General features: G+C 34.2%; 1 protein-coding gene across 2 annotated transcripts; it reads left to right on the top strand.

Moving 5' to 3' along the window:
• Positions 1-3,769: 3,769 nt before the first annotated feature.
• On the top strand, positions 3,770-16,802 carry LOC123920008 (very-long-chain (3R)-3-hydroxyacyl-CoA dehydratase 2). Of its 2 annotated transcripts, XM_045972076.1 has the most exons (10): positions 3,786-3,989; positions 4,074-4,159; positions 4,245-4,292; positions 4,364-4,452; positions 4,928-4,981; positions 5,603-5,670; positions 5,794-5,843; positions 5,972-6,069; positions 6,209-6,349; positions 16,582-16,802. In XM_045972076.1, the coding sequence occupies exons 1-9, from the start codon at positions 3,928-3,930 to the stop codon at positions 6,311-6,313; spliced, it is 660 nt and encodes a 219-aa protein (XP_045828032.1). In that variant the 5' UTR covers positions 3,786-3,927; the 3' UTR covers positions 6,314-6,349; positions 16,582-16,802. The 2 variants fall into 2 exon arrangements, with proteins under 2 accessions (XP_045828031.1, XP_045828032.1); XM_045972075.1 differs by lacking the exon at positions 16,582-16,802 and having other exon boundaries at positions 3,770-3,989; positions 6,209-6,543.
• The last annotated feature ends 200 nt before the right edge of the window (positions 16,803-17,002 follow it).

Here is a 17,002-nt window from a genome sequence, read left to right as displayed (position 1 = left end):
TCGAGTATTACATTCTTCTTTAAAATAAGACTAATGTAATTGATTAGTAAAACTTGTTTATACAAATTATTTAATCAAATAATGTATTCATTAACTATATAAAACAACCTAGATAAGTAGATTCTATATACATATAAAATCCATTTTCCCGTGTCACAATCAGAGCGGAGCTTCACCGACGACTCAACTTCGATAAACACATAACCTGGAGATCTGGACCCCCAAAGGTCCAGCACATAACACAAAGTACGAGAGTTAGAAAACATAATCAACATACTAGTGTGACAAATATACTCACACTTCATCATTATTATCATGCATATTCTAACTCACAAATATACATTAACATCTGCAATCAATAATAGATTACAAGATAATTGTAATCAAAACATCATGTATAAACATCAAAGCATCACAAGCATACATTCTCAATCTTAATTCAATTATAAGATTATGAGGCATCAACACATAGAAGTATCATTTAGAGTTAATAAACATCTAACACTTTAATCAAGTCTTAACACATAGACAATTCATCAACAAAATCCAATTAATGTATCAATTATCACACAATATGCACATAATCTTAATGCATCTAATGCCACAACTCATGCTATGTCACCCCTAGACATATCTAATGCATATGGTACCATCTTCTTTATTAGAGTATCTCACCTCTAATATCCTTCTTCATCGGATAAATATAATCTGATATCCTTCTTTATTAGAATGACAATTCTAATATCCATACTCAATTCATGAATGCATGTTTTCATGAATATTCTCACAATCATTTTAATTAGCATTAAGCTCTTCCTTTACTAATGTGGAACACTATCCAATATTACTTCTTTATTAAGATAACATTGTACCTTAATATACGTCTTTATCGAATAACATAATCCGATATCCATCTTTATTAGAAGAATAATGCTAGCAACACACTCTTTAACAAACACACTCTCTTTTATTGGTTGAAATTCACATGAGTCCCATAAAAAAATGTGGACCCATATAACTTTTATGGGACTCATATAAATTTTAACCAATAGAAGAGAGTGTGTTAGAGTGTGTTTGTTAAAGAGTGTGTTGCTAACACTCCTCTTATTAGAAGAATAACATAATTCTAATATCATACTTCATAAATCATCAAACATCTTTGATATTTAAGTAAACATCATCAACAATCCATGTTATCAACACACATTGATTAACACATTTTAACACAATACTAATAATATAAATAAATTATATTAAGCATGTATCATCTCAGAAAACTAACTCCAGAATCGGAGCGGTTGCATAAACCGTCAAAAGGTCAAAAGTCAACCAAAAGTCAACGGTCAACGCAGAATTTGACTGAGCTGCGCCAGGTGCAGAAAAGCTGCATCCAAGCGCAGGAACCAGCAGATTTTCCAGAAAATGTTGCGCCAGGCGCAGAAGGAGCTGCGCCAAGCGCAGGGGATCAGTCCAGATGCTGTCAAAACACGATTTTGAGCGTAAAAACACTTATTTTTGACCCAAAATCACTTATTTCAACTTCATAAAACATACCACGCATAAAATATGTTTATACATGTTCAAAAGCACTTAAAAAGCAACTTATTAACATCAATAATCACTTATTTCATGGATTTGACACATTTATACACAAACTCATCAAACACAAAGTTTTTAACAAAACATGTACAAATTCCCAATTTAAACCCCATCAATTTCGTTCATACTATTTGTTAAGAGTTTAATAAACATGTTTGTGATCAAAGATTTCACTTTTATTAAGAAAATCACTCACAAACCCCAAAACGAAAATGAGTGTAGAGACTTCGGGTACGGAGAAATCGACATTCTCCCCTCACTATGAGTCACTCAAGAATTATGTATCTACTCTCATACCTGGATTCGACGAAATCTCGAGCTTCCTCTTTGATGACGGATCGTCACACTCTCTAATCCATGCCTATTTTAGCAACATTAAATGCATTTTAGTAGGTTTTAAGCAATAAATGTAAGAGAAATCTATTCATAAGCATGATTACTTGTTTTGCAAGATAACAGGAAAATTGCAGGAAATTTCTGATTTTCACTACGCTGGGGGCGTAGCCCATCACGCGCTGCGTGATGGAGATCACAGGGAGCCAAGTTTTTCACCATGATCACGCGCGGCATGAAGGTTTGATCAGAATTGGATTGCTCTCTGACTTGATCACGCGCGGCGTAGCACTGACCACGCGCGGCGTGAAGGAAGGAAGGATAACTGCGCCGGGGGCGTGGAGCTATCACGCGCGGCGTGAAGATTGCAGAGTTGAAGATCAGAGCCTCAGATTTGATCACGCGCCGCGTGATACCGTTACACGCGCGGCGTAGTTGAAGAAATTGCAACCACGCGCGGCGTGATAGATCTGGCGCGCGGCGTGATTGCGATTATTATATAAGGATTCTGCATTTTCTGTTTAAGGGGTGGGAAAATCTGCTACATTCATCTACTTTCTGGTTTTGGAGCTTTCACAGTTGGATCCAGACCTTCATAGGATAGCTTCAAGCTCCTCAATAGCATGGATTCTCAAGCCATGAAGTTGAAGCTAGGACGCGATCGAAGCAACATGAGGAGCTAAACTCCTTGTGGAGGTAGGATCTAGGATAGCTTAGGATGTAGATGAATCTCATGTAATCTGCTTAATTGTAAGGATTTACTCTGTTTCATAGTGTTTATTTAATGCAATTCTTCTCGTAATGCTTTATAATCCTTCATTAGTGTTGTAATGATTTTGAGTTAAGTCACGTATGAGAATATTGATTTAATGTCTGAACTGAATTGCATTGAGCACTCGAGTGTTTCCGGTCGAGAGATTGAAACATAGAGTGTAGCGAACGATCGACGCGCTTTCATATCATTCGTTGTAGGTAGCTTCCACCCGAGAGATCGGGGGAGTATCGACAACGAATAGAGTGGATTTTGACAATAGATTGCGATTCACTAATTTGTCGATCTAGTTGTGAACACTTGAGTAAATTCGTATGATACGGTAGATTGCATGTGATTTAGCTATAAACTAGGTGATTCCGATGATTCTACCTCGCTTTTCCACTTATTACAAAGCACGTTTTCTTCCAATTAATCACTCAACATACCCCCAATTTATGTGTATTTCTTGCATAATGTTTATGAACACTATTAGACTAGTTTAATCACACAATCCCTGTGGATCGATATTTTATTACTACGTGGTATTTCGTTCACTTGCGAAAAATAACCATCACTCTTAATCTCTCTTGCTTTGCTCTTGCCTTAGCTCTTCCTCTCCACTTCTCTGTTGCTCTATTGAGCTCACAAGGAAAAATGAGCTTCTCTCTCCTCATATGAGCTCTCCCCATTTTGTGGCATAGGCCGAAAGCCCAATAACTCGGTCCAACTAAAGCTCACAGACACTAACTCTCACAAATGCAACTTAACTCGCTAATTAACTAATGCTGTCGATAAATAACTATTCGCCACTAAATTAATTAAACACTTAAATAACGAATAAAAAAAAATCGGGTTGTTACAGTTTGCATTTTGAGTGTGGCCAAACAGTCACATCTTTAACACACTCGCATTGTAGACCGCGAATAATACTCGCACTCTAATTGACAAGGGGTTAGTTTGATAATTTTAGAGATTGCGTAATGACGTAGCCCGCAAAAAGTAAATCTCTTAAATTTAAGTAATTAACCGTGATACAATGTGGTTGTCAAAAAAAAAAAAAAAACCGTGATACAATGTTGATTGTATGGTGTAGTCATTGTTGAATGTGGAAATCAATAGGGGCCGCGCCGAAAATGTTAGTAGAAGAGATAAGGCGTTGGTGGTTGGTTACTTACTTACCGAAAAACAAACACAGAGACGATCGATGAGCATATCTAATCCATAACAATAACAACAAAACAATGACTCCGAGTATTTCAACCCTTTATCTCCTCGCTTACAACTCTTTTCAAGCAATTGGATGGTTCGTATATTCTTCCTTCTCCTTCTTCTCGATCATCATCATACTTTACTATTTCTCATTCTCTCTCTCTGCTAATTCTCACAGGACGGTTTCATTAATCATCATTTTGTACAATCTTCTCTCCACTTCCTCCATCACCGGAACTTACGCTTCTGCCGGCACTTTAGTTAGTCAGTACAGTATATATACTATTGTTATTTATTATTCATCTCACACACTCCTAATTAATCATTAATTCAATTTTTTTGGTTCAAGGTTTTCTGCAATGTGCTGCATTCTTGGAAGTTATACACGGTGCCATTGGTAGGTTTTTTTTTGCTGTCATGGATTGATTCAATGATGACGATTCATGAATGAATTGTGTGGAATTTCAGGACTGGTTCCAAGCGGCGTGTTGCTTCCTCTGCTTCAATGGGGAGGAAGGACTCACTTTTTGCTTGCCATTGTTCGGGGAATTCACCAGGTTCTATTACATTCTATTGATATTTCAATTAGTTAGATTATTTATTTTATTGACTAGTTAATCTTGACCCATCTTGATGACATAGCAAATTATTACAATTCATAGATATGATGATAGTAATTTCTTTTTGAAAACTTGGTATCTGACCTAAGGACCGACTAATCTTAAGGGTTCAATCCCACCGTCCACTTTCTGGGGCGCCATTTAAAGCCATAGTTTTGCTTTGTATTGACTAGCCCACTGAAATTAACACCAGAGGGAATTGATCGAACCAGAGACCTTGAGAGGAGCACACTCCAAGGTCCCAAGCCAACACTACTAGGCCAACCCAAGTGGGTCATGTGATAGTAATTTTAATCCAACGTTTGATTTTGAAAAATATTTATCCAGTAGGATGTTCTTGAATGAGTGTAACTCTTTTGGTGGAATTGGATCTCTCCTCTAACTCAGGTATTTTGCTGTGCGCTTTCTCTAGGTCCAGGAGTTACCTTCGGTTTTTATCACTTTTCTTGCATGGAGCATAAGCGAGGTAATTAATTAACTTTTTATTGGATTGGAGATAATTCATTTATGTTGAGTATGATTCATATTCACCGAAAAGCAAGTAGATGGTCGAGCATAGCAGCTTTGCTACCAAAAAACACAGCTTTATTCTCTGTAACCAGGCATTGCATAGTTGAAAAACTACATCAGCAACTCTGCTGTTGGAGACTGCCAGGCACAATTGGTCGAACTTCCTGATCAATTGTTTGCATTATTGTCGGTGTTTATTTATCTGTTTACTACCATGACCTTAGTGTTGGAGTTAGGTACTCATATATTCATCAAGGATAAATAAGAAACACTATTTTATCATCTATATGATATGATTTGTTTTAGCGCTAATAATGGGCAAATTTAATTCATAATACGCGAGAAATTATCTGTTCTTAACATACATTCTCTGTTACTGCTGTGCTTATATACTTTCCTTTCCAACCCCGTTCCTATTATTATCATTTATTTTAGTTCATGTTGTGTAATATAGCCTTTTTCTTTTTCTGTTTACGAAACTCCTGGTTTGTTATGCTTGCAATCCATGAAAATTGTGTTATAGTAGGATTACTACACAACTTCAAATGTAATTTTGCTGCAATCTTTGGAGATGCAGGTCATTAGATATTCGCATTATGCTTTCAGTTGCTCGGGAAATTGTCCTTCTTGGATCACCTATATCAGGCATTTTTCTATATTACTATTACTACTATTTATCCTCTAAAGTGGTGGCCATATGAGGTTAACAAGCTATAGTAATGCAATATTATTTTGAAGTATAAGCTTGCTTCTTTATCTTTTAATTAGGTATACTGCGTTTATCGTGTTGTATCCTATTGGAGTGTTTCCTGGAGAAAGTGAGTTCAAATACCTGTATCTCCTCAATGAATTTTAAATTGATATTACTACTCACTCATTCCATTCTTATTCAAGTGTCACACCATTTTTATAAACTAGTGCAACTGATTAATGAAATACAATGCAGTGTGGTTAATGTACCAGGCACTTCCGATTATAAAGAAGAACAATATCTATGCAGATTCCTTTTCAAGCCTCCCATTTAGTTATTATGATTTCCTTAAGGTAACTTTTTATATGCCATCAATTCAGTCGCGTTGGTTGATTTAGCATCGATTGGTTTGATTATTTAGGTATACTTGTGACTTATCTGCACCTATGAATTGTTTTTTCTTACAAATGATGTTTCATTTCTCTCGATCAGGTCGTACTTGTAGTTTATCCATTCCTCTGGTTCAAACTATACCTGCATTTGTTCAAGCAGCGGCGTTCGAAACTATATAAACGCCTTGACAAGAAACGAGCATGAGGAGCATTATTCTTGGTTTTTATTAAAAGACTAAAGGTATTGACTTTCTATACCAGTGGAGAACTGATTCTGAAATTTATTTACATCTAAAATATTTCCTTTGATGGGATAACAATTGTACCAAATAATGGAATTGTGAGTAGCAATAATGATTAAGATTGTAGGAGCTGGAAGATAATTTGATACATAGTGCCTGCATTATTCTACACAGATTTTTACCTTATCGATTTTGATAGGACTCTTCTGCCTAGTTACAATTTTACCCCAAACCTGTATTTGTAGAGTTTATTCCTTTGTAGTATGTATGACTTTGATTTTACCGTCATAAACACTCATGAGACTGTTTGGGAGAACGTACGAAAATAACTTGTAATATTTTCATAAGTTGTTCTCAGGTTATTTTTCTAAGCTCTCTAGGATAGCTCGTGAAATCAGTTTATAGCTTATATGAAAATAGATTGAGTTTGTTTAATCTTTTGTTATTAAAATAGCTCCACAGTGGTTGCAATTTCATTCTGAAACTTGCTGAACAATTTCCCCATCAAAAATATCTTCCTGCATTATTTGTATATGGGCCGTGAGTTATTCTCCTCGGTCTTCAACTTGTACACCCATTTATTTTTTAGTGCTCTTTTACCTTTCGGTAAATCTACCAACTTATAAGTCAGTTTCTCATGCAAGGATTGCATTTCATCTTGCATGGTTTTCAACCACTCTTCTTTGTGGTTATCCGTCATAGCTTTTTCATAAGACTCCGGCTCTCCCCCATCAGTGAGAAATACAAATTCCCTTGCAGGATATTAGGTTTGCGGTTTAGGTATCCTAGATGACCTTCTTAATTGGGGTTCTTCTTCATTCTCATAGTCTTCAATCATATCTTCATTACCATTGCCGCTTCTATTACCGTCTGTTACTTCTTCAGTTGCATCATTATCAATTGGAGGTTCATTTTCTGCATCTCCAATATCTTCTACTTCATCTCCCCCGTAATGATCTAGAAGAGGAATTGGATCCAAGTTTATCGGATGTTCAATAGAAATAACAAGCTTAACTCTATTCTGAATATCTTCAATATTTTGGTCTTCAAAGAAGGCAACATCTCTGCTTCTAATAATCTTTTTCTCGACAAGATCCCATAACCTGTACTCGAATTCTTCATTTCCATATCCCAAGAAGATGCATTCCTTCAACTTTGAGTCGAGTTTTTATCTCATCTTTTGGAACATGAACAAACGCTCTAAAATCGAACACCTTTAAATGGTTGTAGGATACATATTTACTTGTCCAAAACCACCTATTTGGAACATCACCATTCAATGGAGCTGAAGGGGCTAAGTTGGTTAAATCAACTGCAATCATCAGAGCCACACCCTAAAAACTCTTGGGTAACTTGGCATGAGATGACATTGTTCTCACTCTTTCAACAATAGTTTTATTCATTCTCTCAGCTACTCCATTGTGCTGATGTGTCTTCGGAACATATCTTTCATACCAAATTCCATTACTCATACAATAATGTTTGAAAGCTCTTATAAATTCTCCTCCATTGTTAGCGCGAAAACCTTTTAACTTCTTGCCAGTTTCCCATTCAACACTAGCATGAAACTATTTAAATACTACAAACACTTGGTCTTTTGTTTTGAGTGGATACACCCAAACCTTTCTGGAGTGATCATCAATAAAGGTAACAAAATACCTTGCACCTCCATGAGTACTAGTGGTCGTTGGACCATAAACATCATAATGCACCAAATCTAAAACATTTGGTTTCCTATGTGGGGCCTTATATTGAAATGAAGCTTTATGTTGCTTTCCAGCCAAGCAATGTGTGCATGGCTTAAAAGACATTTTCATTCCTTTCATACCTGCCAAAGTACCTTTTTTGGCTAGAATTTGAAGTCCCTTCTCACTTATATGTCTGACCCGTTTATGCCATAGCTCGACATATGAGTCTTCTCCGGGAGCATTAATGCACCCATTATTGACTTTGGCTTATATATCACATGAAGAGTGCTTACTTTCTTGCCTTGGGCTATTACCAGGGAACTATTTGTTAGCTTCCTTTTCCTATCTCCAAACACACTAGTATATCCTTCTTCGTCTAGTAGTCCATGTCGATATTAGATTGAGACGCATGTCAGGAACATGTCTCACATTTTTTAATGTTAGGTAACAACCGATGTTGTTTCTAGACATATATCTCTGTTTCCCATAATATTGGATGTATTATGATTCCCCTTCCTTACATGACCGAAGTCACTGCTTGTATAGGAGGAAAAGAAATCCCATTATGATGTTACCTGGAAGGATGCACCAGAATCCATAACCCAACATGAATCTTGTGATGTCAAATTAACATGACCATCATCACAAACAAAGATTACCTCATTACCTTGAAAAATGGTAGCGGCTATGTTACTCGCGTCACCATTTTCTTGCTGCTCTCTTTTGAGCTTCCTACATTCTCTCTTCATGTGACCTTTCTCGTGACAATAATAACATTCTACGTCTTTTTTTGTCCACGATCTTCCATTGAATTATCTCTAGACTTGCCTCTTGACTTGTCTCAAGTATTGAACTTCTTGTGGATACTTCTTCCACGATACTATGTGACAAGCGCCTCAGATTCTGACGGCATTCCTTGCTCCTTCCTTTTTGATTCTTCATTGAACATACTATATTTTACTATGTCCAATGTTAGAACACCTTGTGGTGCTGAGTTACTCGATGAAACCACTAGTGTGTCCGAATTGTTTGGTAAGGAACTTAATAATAACAATGCTTGCATTTCTCGATACTTGAAGTTCACCAATCACCGAATAGTAGAGGCTTTATTTTGAGTTGTCTCTGTCATACAAGGTTTCTAGTTTCTTGCGCAACATGACACTTTGATCTATCCATTGTCGAATTTGTTCAACATATTTCCTATTCATCACATTCTAGTCATCATCTTACTTGCTGGTTGGCTTCGTCCCTGTCGAGGTAATTGACTCGTCCATTGTTAATAATAGAAGTTAAAATGTGTGGTGAGTCGAAGCTCTGATACCACTCGATAAAAAAGATATCAATTAAAAATCTAATACATAAAAATAGAACAACAACAATATCTTCAAAGTGTTGGGCCCATAATTTCCCCATGATCTTTTTATTAAAAATAGCTCCACAATGTTAGGAAACTAAATAAAATTCCCCCATATTATCAGATTTGTAGAAAGCAAAATAACGCGGAAGCACACGAAAATTAATAATTATGAAATAATACAAAGTATTTATGACAATTACTCTTTCAGAAAACCCACAACTCATTTACACCCAAAATGAAACAAGGCTAGCTTTTATAGCCAATTCAAATGAATAAATTAAGGGTAAATGATCATTTACCCCCTGCAAAATAAGCAAATTTTCGTTTACCTCCCTGTGCAAATTTTTTTTTTTGTTTACCCCCTTGCAAAACATTGATTCCCTCATTTTGCCCCCTGGGTGTACAGCAGGACATGTGACTGTGCACATATGCTGACGTGGCTTGTACACGTGGAAAAAAAACATTTATATTTTTTTTAAAAATTCCACGTCAGATCATAATATATTATTTTTTAAAAAAATTTAAAAAAATTCCTAAAATAAAAAAGACGTATTTTTTTTATTTTGCACCAAAAATAAAGATTTACTCCCAAATAAAATTTATTTTGAAATTAAAAATTTTAAAGATTTATTTTCAAATCTTTTTTAATTAAAAAAAATAGAATCTTTATTTTTTAAAAACAAAACTTTACTTTTTTCCTGCATAAATTTAAATTTTTGTTCCTAAAATAAAAAAAAAAACGATTTTTTTTTATTTTACACCAAAAATAAAGATTTACTCCCAAATAAAATTTATTTTTAAATTAAAAATTTTAAAGATTTATTTTCAAATCTTTTTTAATTAAAAAAAATAGAATCTTTATTTTTAAAAACAAAACTTTACTTTTTTCTGCATAACTTTACTTTACTTCTTCTTCATGGTTCAGGCTTCGTCGAAAATCGTTTGCTTCCATCGTCGTGATCGTATTCATCGTCGTCTTCTTCAATCGCCGGAGTCCTCTTCTACTTCATTATCTCTAGTTCTAGGGCAAATAGTTTTGGTAGAAGATGAAAACTGAAACTTCTTTTTCTATTTTTTTTACGGTACTTTTTTTTTTAATTCAAAAATATTAACATAAAATGGTTTTGTTTTTAAAAAATAAAGATTCTATTTTTCTTTAATGAAAAAAGATTTTAAAATAAATCTTTAAAATTTTTATTTTAAAAATAAATTTTATTTGGGAGTAAGTCTTGGAGTAAATCTTTATTTTTGGTGCAAAATAAAAAAATTCGTTTTTTTTATTTTAGGAAAAATAAAATTCGTTTTTTTTATTTTAGGAATTTTTTTTTTAAAAATAATATATTATCTGACGTGGAATTTTTAAAAAAAATATAAATGATTTTTTTCCACGTGTACAAGCCACGTCAGCATATGTGCATAGTCACATGTCCTGCTGTACACCCAGGGGGAAAAATGATGAAATCTATGTTTTGCAGGGGGGGTAAACAGAAAAAAAATCTACACAGGGGGTAAACGAAAATTCGCTTATTTTCCAGGGGGTAAATGATCATTTACCCATAAATTAATGGTTACTATTTGCTCTCTTTCCTTAAATTTCTCATAATCCTCTTTTAATTTATTTACTATTTACTTCATTATTTTCTCCATAATTTTCTCCTCATTGACCAACAATCTCTAACTTAAAACTGATTTTAACCGGTCTTCACATCTTGATCATAAACAATATTTCTCAATCTATTATTCTAGCAGGCCAACAGAAGATGAGCAAAACTTCATTTTGACAATTGTCACTACATTTGTTAACATTTTTTTTTTTGAAAAGGACTACATTTGTTAACATGTCTATTGGATTCTCAGTTTCTTGAATCATGCTCAATGCTAGCACCTCATCTTCAAGCAGAGATATGATGAAGTGATAATGAAGACTAATGTGTTTTTCTCGAATGAAATACCAAATTCTTTGCCAGATGTATTGCACTCTAACTATCACTGTACAAAACATTTTCTCATGTGTAAAACCCAACTCTGTTAACAAACCTTGAAGCCATATCAATTCTTTGCTAGCTTCTGTTACTGCTACATACTCACCTCTGTAGTGGACAAAACAACAATATTTTGTATTTGTGGTATCCAACTAACTGCTCCAGTACCAACAATAAATATAGAGTTGTTGTACTTCTTCAGTGATCAACATACCAACAAAGTCTGCGTCATCGTAGCCTTGTGCTTTTATTTCTTCTTTGCAAAGTACAAACATTTCTTAGTGGTGCCTCGTAGATACCTCAAAACCCACTTAACTGCTTCCCAATAAGCTTTACCTGGATTTGACATAAACTTGTTAACAACTCCCACTGCATGGCCAATGTCTGGCCTCGTATAGACCATTGCATACCTCTAACTTCCAATGGCCGATGAATATGAAATGTTAGCCTTGGATAGGCGAAACTGACTTGCCAAAGGTGTGTTAACCGGTTTGTCACTGCCTATGTTAAATCTTTGCAAAACACGATTGATGTACTCTGCTTGAGATAACTGCAAAACTCCTCTTTGCTTATCTCTCAAGGATCTCTCGCATGACCTAAGTCCGTCATGTCAAACTCTTTTGACAACTGCGTCTTCAAGTTTCTAATTTCGTCTATATTTAAACCTGCTACCAACATGTCATCAACATAATGTAACAAAATGATATAACTGAACTTATATCTCTTCAAGAAGTGCAATGTCGATCATTGTTGTTTCTTCAAGAAATATAAGTTCAGCTATATCATTTTGTTACTTTATGTTAACATGTTGGTAGTAGGTTCAGATATGGATGAGATTAGAAACTTGAATATGCAGTTGTCAAAAGATTTTGACACGAAGGACTTAAGTCATAAAGAAAAGATCCTTGGTATACAAATTACGAAAGATAAGCAAAAAGGAGTCTTGCAATTAGCGGAGTACTTCAATTGTGTTTGCAAAGATTTCACATGGGCAATGCCAAACCGGTTAACACACCTTTGACAAGTCATTTTCGCCTATTTAAGGACTAGTATCCTCAAACTGAGGAAGAACTAGAATCCATGGCTAAGATTTTGTATATAAGTCAGATGTACGCAATGGTCTGTATCAAGCCTAACATTGGTTATGCAATGGGTGTTGTTAGTAGGTTTATGTTGAATCCATGTAAAGCTTATTTGGAAGCAGTTAAGTGGATTAGGTATCTACGTGACACCACTAAGAAATGTTTGTACTTTGGCAAAGGGGAAATAAAAGTACAAGGCTACGTTGATGCAGACTTTGCTGGTGATGTTTATCTCCGAAGAAGTACAACCAGCTATATATATATATATATATATTGTTGGTACTGGAGCAGTTAGTTGGATATCACAGATACAAAAGATTGTTGCTTTATCCACTAATGAGGTTGAGTATGTAGTAGTTACAAAGGCCATCAAATAATTGTTATGGCTTCAACGATTGTTAACAGAGTTGTGTTTTACTCGAGAAAAATGTTTTGTATGGTGAGAGTTAGAGTGCAATACATCTGCAAAAGAATTCAACATTTCATTCAAGAACAAAACACATTGGTCTTCATTATCAGTTCATCATATCTCTGTTTGAGGATGAGGTGCTAACATTGAGCAAGATTCAAGGAAGTGAAAACACACAGACATGTTAACAAAAGTGGTGACAATTGATAAACTGAAGTTGTGCTCAATTTCTGTTGGCCTGCTAGAAAACTGATTGAGAAAGACTATTGTACAGTCAAGGTGTAAAAACCGATTTAAATCGGTCCACAAGCGGGAGATTGTTAGTCAATGACGAGAAAATTTGTAGCAAAAAATGAAATAAATAGTGGGAGATTATTACAAAATGAAAACAAAGTTGTCTTTTATAACCATTTAAAATAAATAAATTATTGGCTACTATTTTCTCTCTTTCCTTAAATTTCTCATAACCCTCTTTTAATTTATTTATTATGTTATGAATAATTATATAGTGGATGTCCATTAGGTTTTGGCCTATATCATTGACTCAATATTATCCTATAAATACAGTTATGAACTAAGAGCAAGAGAATAGAGAAGTGCGTCTTTACATTGTAACATAGGCTATATTTATAGGACAATATTGAGCCAATGATATGAGCCAAAACCTAATGGACATCCACTATATAATTATTCATATAACATAAATAAATTAAAAGAGGATTATGAGAAATTTAAGGAAAGAGAGAAAATAGTAATCATTAATTTATTCATTTTAAATGGTTATAAAAGACAACTTTGCTTTCATTTTGTAATAACAAGAAATAATGCGTCTTAGACCATCTCCAATGGTGTAGTACCTATTAGGTACTCATGGTACTTATTAGGTACTACCATTGGAGCACAACACATTTTAGTACCTAATAGGTACCACTTCTAATATAAGAACTCTCTCTCTCTTCTTTTTATGGGACCCACTTTATTTAATATATTCAAAAAAATTTAATTTGGCAATATTATTTTAAATTAAATTTCAAATTTTAATGATGTGAAGTTATTGATGAGACCAATTTTAGAACTTTTTAAGAAATGCTCCATTGGAGAGGTTGAGTACCTATTAGGTACTATTATTAAAAAAATAATAAAGTGATGATGTGTCTATGTGGGACCATTTAAGTACTCAAAAATGGAGTGCTCCATTGTGGATACTCTTAGACATGCAATAAAGAGTGTGAAAATTCCAATTAAGGAATTTTGTAAGAAATATTTATTAAAAAAATATTTTGTTGGGTATAACTGGATTTTGTTAGAGTTATTGTTATTAAACACTTTGTATATTTCCCTTTATATTAATTTTATTGTGCTTCCGCGTTATTTATCTCTTCCACAAATTTAAGAATATGGGAAATTTTTTTGTAGTTTCCTAACTCTCATGTGTTTAGAGAGCATGTTTGAATTGACTTATTTAAGTTTATTTACTATCACAACTAGTGAGATTATTTGGGAGAACATACAAAAATTACTTGTGAATTCAATTTATAGCTTATACGAAAATAGATTGAGTTTGTTTGATCTTTTTTTTATAAAGTTAGCTCCACGGTGGGTGCAATTTCATTCTGACACTTGCTAGGAGAATTTCTTTTGGCGGCCCCTAAGTTTTCTTGTGTGCCTCCTATAATTACCAAAATACTCCTTCTACTACTTAAGTAGTGGACGTGTAAAATCTTGAAAATTTCATGTTAAGGGTTTTTCTTTTTCTCAAATTTTTCATTTTTATAACGTTCACTACTTAAGTAGCAAGCTACTTAAGCAGCAAAAGTGTAAAATCTTGAAAATTTCATGTTTTTTTTAACATGAAAATTTCATGTTAACGTCTGTTACTTAAGTAGTGGGAGGGTAAAATAGGAAATAGAAGGGTGCGTAAGAAGTACATGGGCTAGAATAAGCTCTCTAATTTTGGGACACAGTATAACAGATTGGTTTGGGAGCCTATAGGCCTTCAATGTTGCTGGGTATTCATCTTACCAAGTCCCCACGAGAATTTCTTTTGATGCAAGTCGTTTCCTATTTTTTCCTTCAGCTACTTAAGTAGCGGACATTATAAAAATGAGAAATTTTGAAAACACCGTGCACTACTTGAGTAGTGGACCGGTCGGTGGTCAAGTCTTTTGCATTAGTTAAAGGTCTGTCAAGTAGCCCATTTTGATTGAACACTTATACGGCTATGACATGACATTGGCCAATGAGAGGCAGCCAAAATTTCTATAAAAGCCCCCCCCCATTTTCTTCTCTTATCTCATTCTCTTTTCTTATGTTTTATCTTCAGCTTTTTTGTTTTTTTTTTCTTTCTCTTTTCGTATGTAAACGGCTGCATATTATGTTGTCCGCTACTCGTACCATTCCTGCTGATGTTCTTTAGTCATCATAGTTGGGAACAGTATCGTAATCGTCGAGGGACTTTTTATGGCCAAATTGGGAATGATATGACTAGCCAAAATAGAGGCTACTCAAATGGGTCTTTCCCATGCACAAATGAGATTTTTCCCAAGCTACTAAAGCAGTATGTCGTAGTAGCCAAGTGGCCGTATGAAGGACCGAAAATAAAACATGTGCCTTCTAAGCGCAAACCTGTAGAAAGCGGGGAAGAATTTGACCCGATTCTTCTCCATTAAGTCGATAAACGTTGGCAGGTGGAACGTGCTCCTCTTTATGGTCCCTGCTCCTCTTTTGGTAACAATCAATGGTCAAGGACATTGGTCAATTTTGATTGGCCACTATTAGCGGAGCTGTTACATTGCTTCAACCAATAAAACAAACCAAAAAAATATGTAAATTGAAAGCTTTTGTTTCCCTCATTCTCAATTCTTTTCATTCTCTCATTTCTTCTCTCATTTTTCTTAGTTTAGTGTTTTTCTATTTTCGTTATTTCCCGTGTAAACGGCCTCATAGCCCGTCGTTTTCTATTTTCTATTGAAATATAATGTTGCAATGTGATTCCTGATTTTTATGTCTATAACGGAGTCGTCCGCTACTTAAGTAGTGAATGACAAAAGTTTAAAATTGCTTTGGGGGCGTGAAATCTTAAATCACCCAAGCTAGCATTTGAATATTATTTTTCTATGCCCTTATGTGACAAATTTCGTTGGTTAGTTACCTAAAGAGTACAAGGATTTATCTATTACATGGAATCAAACTTAACAATTCCTACTAATTAAAGAGTATTTGTGTATAGTATAGACTTGGATTTAATGAAGAAAAAAAAGTTTTTTTTCTTCTAAATTAACAGTCTAGAAGAAAAAGTTTTTTCTCTCTACAATCCTTCTTATCAATTTATAAGTGTTTTTATTAGACCAACTTCATTGATAGCGAATAGTCAAATATTGTATGATGAAGTACTTTGGAAAATTTTGGTCAAGTCATCATGAGAATGTTTTTAATCACTGTCCTCTTCGTTCAACACCCTACCTAGCTAGCTCAGTGCCCTGCACCTCACGACTTAGATTTTCACTCATATAATTGATCAAAAATCAATCTAAAAAACTACTATCATTAACTTGATTTGCATTTATTAAGCATACTATTTAACGCAGACCAATTTTTCATTGTTGAATTTGCTCAATAATTGAACAAGAAAGGATGAAAATGACACAATGCTATATATATAACATTAATAAAGCACTAAAAATATACTTACACGTGTTATAATTTTGTACAAGGGTACGACCGTTCAACATTCCTAATTCCTTGCATGCCAGGACAAGTGATGATCACCAAAAGTTGATTAGGGTGTGTTTTAATTGACTTATTTGAATTTATTTATTGATATGAATTTTGTGAGATTGTTTGGAAGAATTTACAAAAACAGATTATGATAATTTTTAATTTTTTCCATTTTTTTCATAAATTATACAGTATAGCTTATGAAAATTGTTCGTATTATATACTGTATAAAATTATGTATCTTTGATTTACCCTTTACCGTAAAAATAGCTTATGTAAATATATGGATAAATATTTATCATGTTAAATGTTTGTGCTATAAATTACAAGTAAGTTTGTCTTAGTCTCGGGGAGAGTGGGGACATTTCCTCGAATAAGTAGTAGCAATTCCAAGCTGAACTTGCAATTTTGAGGGCA

Source organism: Trifolium pratense, linkage group LG4, assembly GCF_020283565.1.
Source record: "Trifolium pratense cultivar HEN17-A07 linkage group LG4, ARS_RC_1.1, whole genome shotgun sequence".
Lineage (NCBI taxonomy): Eukaryota > Viridiplantae > Streptophyta > Magnoliopsida > Fabales > Fabaceae > Trifolium > Trifolium pratense.
This window is presented reverse-complemented; position numbering and strand designations above follow the sequence as displayed.

Excerpts from the sequence above, each read along its gene's own strand:
- LOC123920008 (XM_045972076.1), top strand. The coding sequence starts at position 3,928 with ATGACTCCGAGTATTTCAACCCTTTATCTCCTCGCTTACAACTCTTTT. Across the intron at positions 4,982-5,602 it reads TTGCATGGAGCATAAGCGAG|GTCATTAGATATTCGCATTA; the intron begins GTAATTAATTAA and ends TTGGAGATGCAG. Across the intron at positions 5,844-5,971 it reads TGGAGTGTTTCCTGGAGAAA|TGTGGTTAATGTACCAGGCA; the intron begins GTGAGTTCAAAT and ends AATACAATGCAG.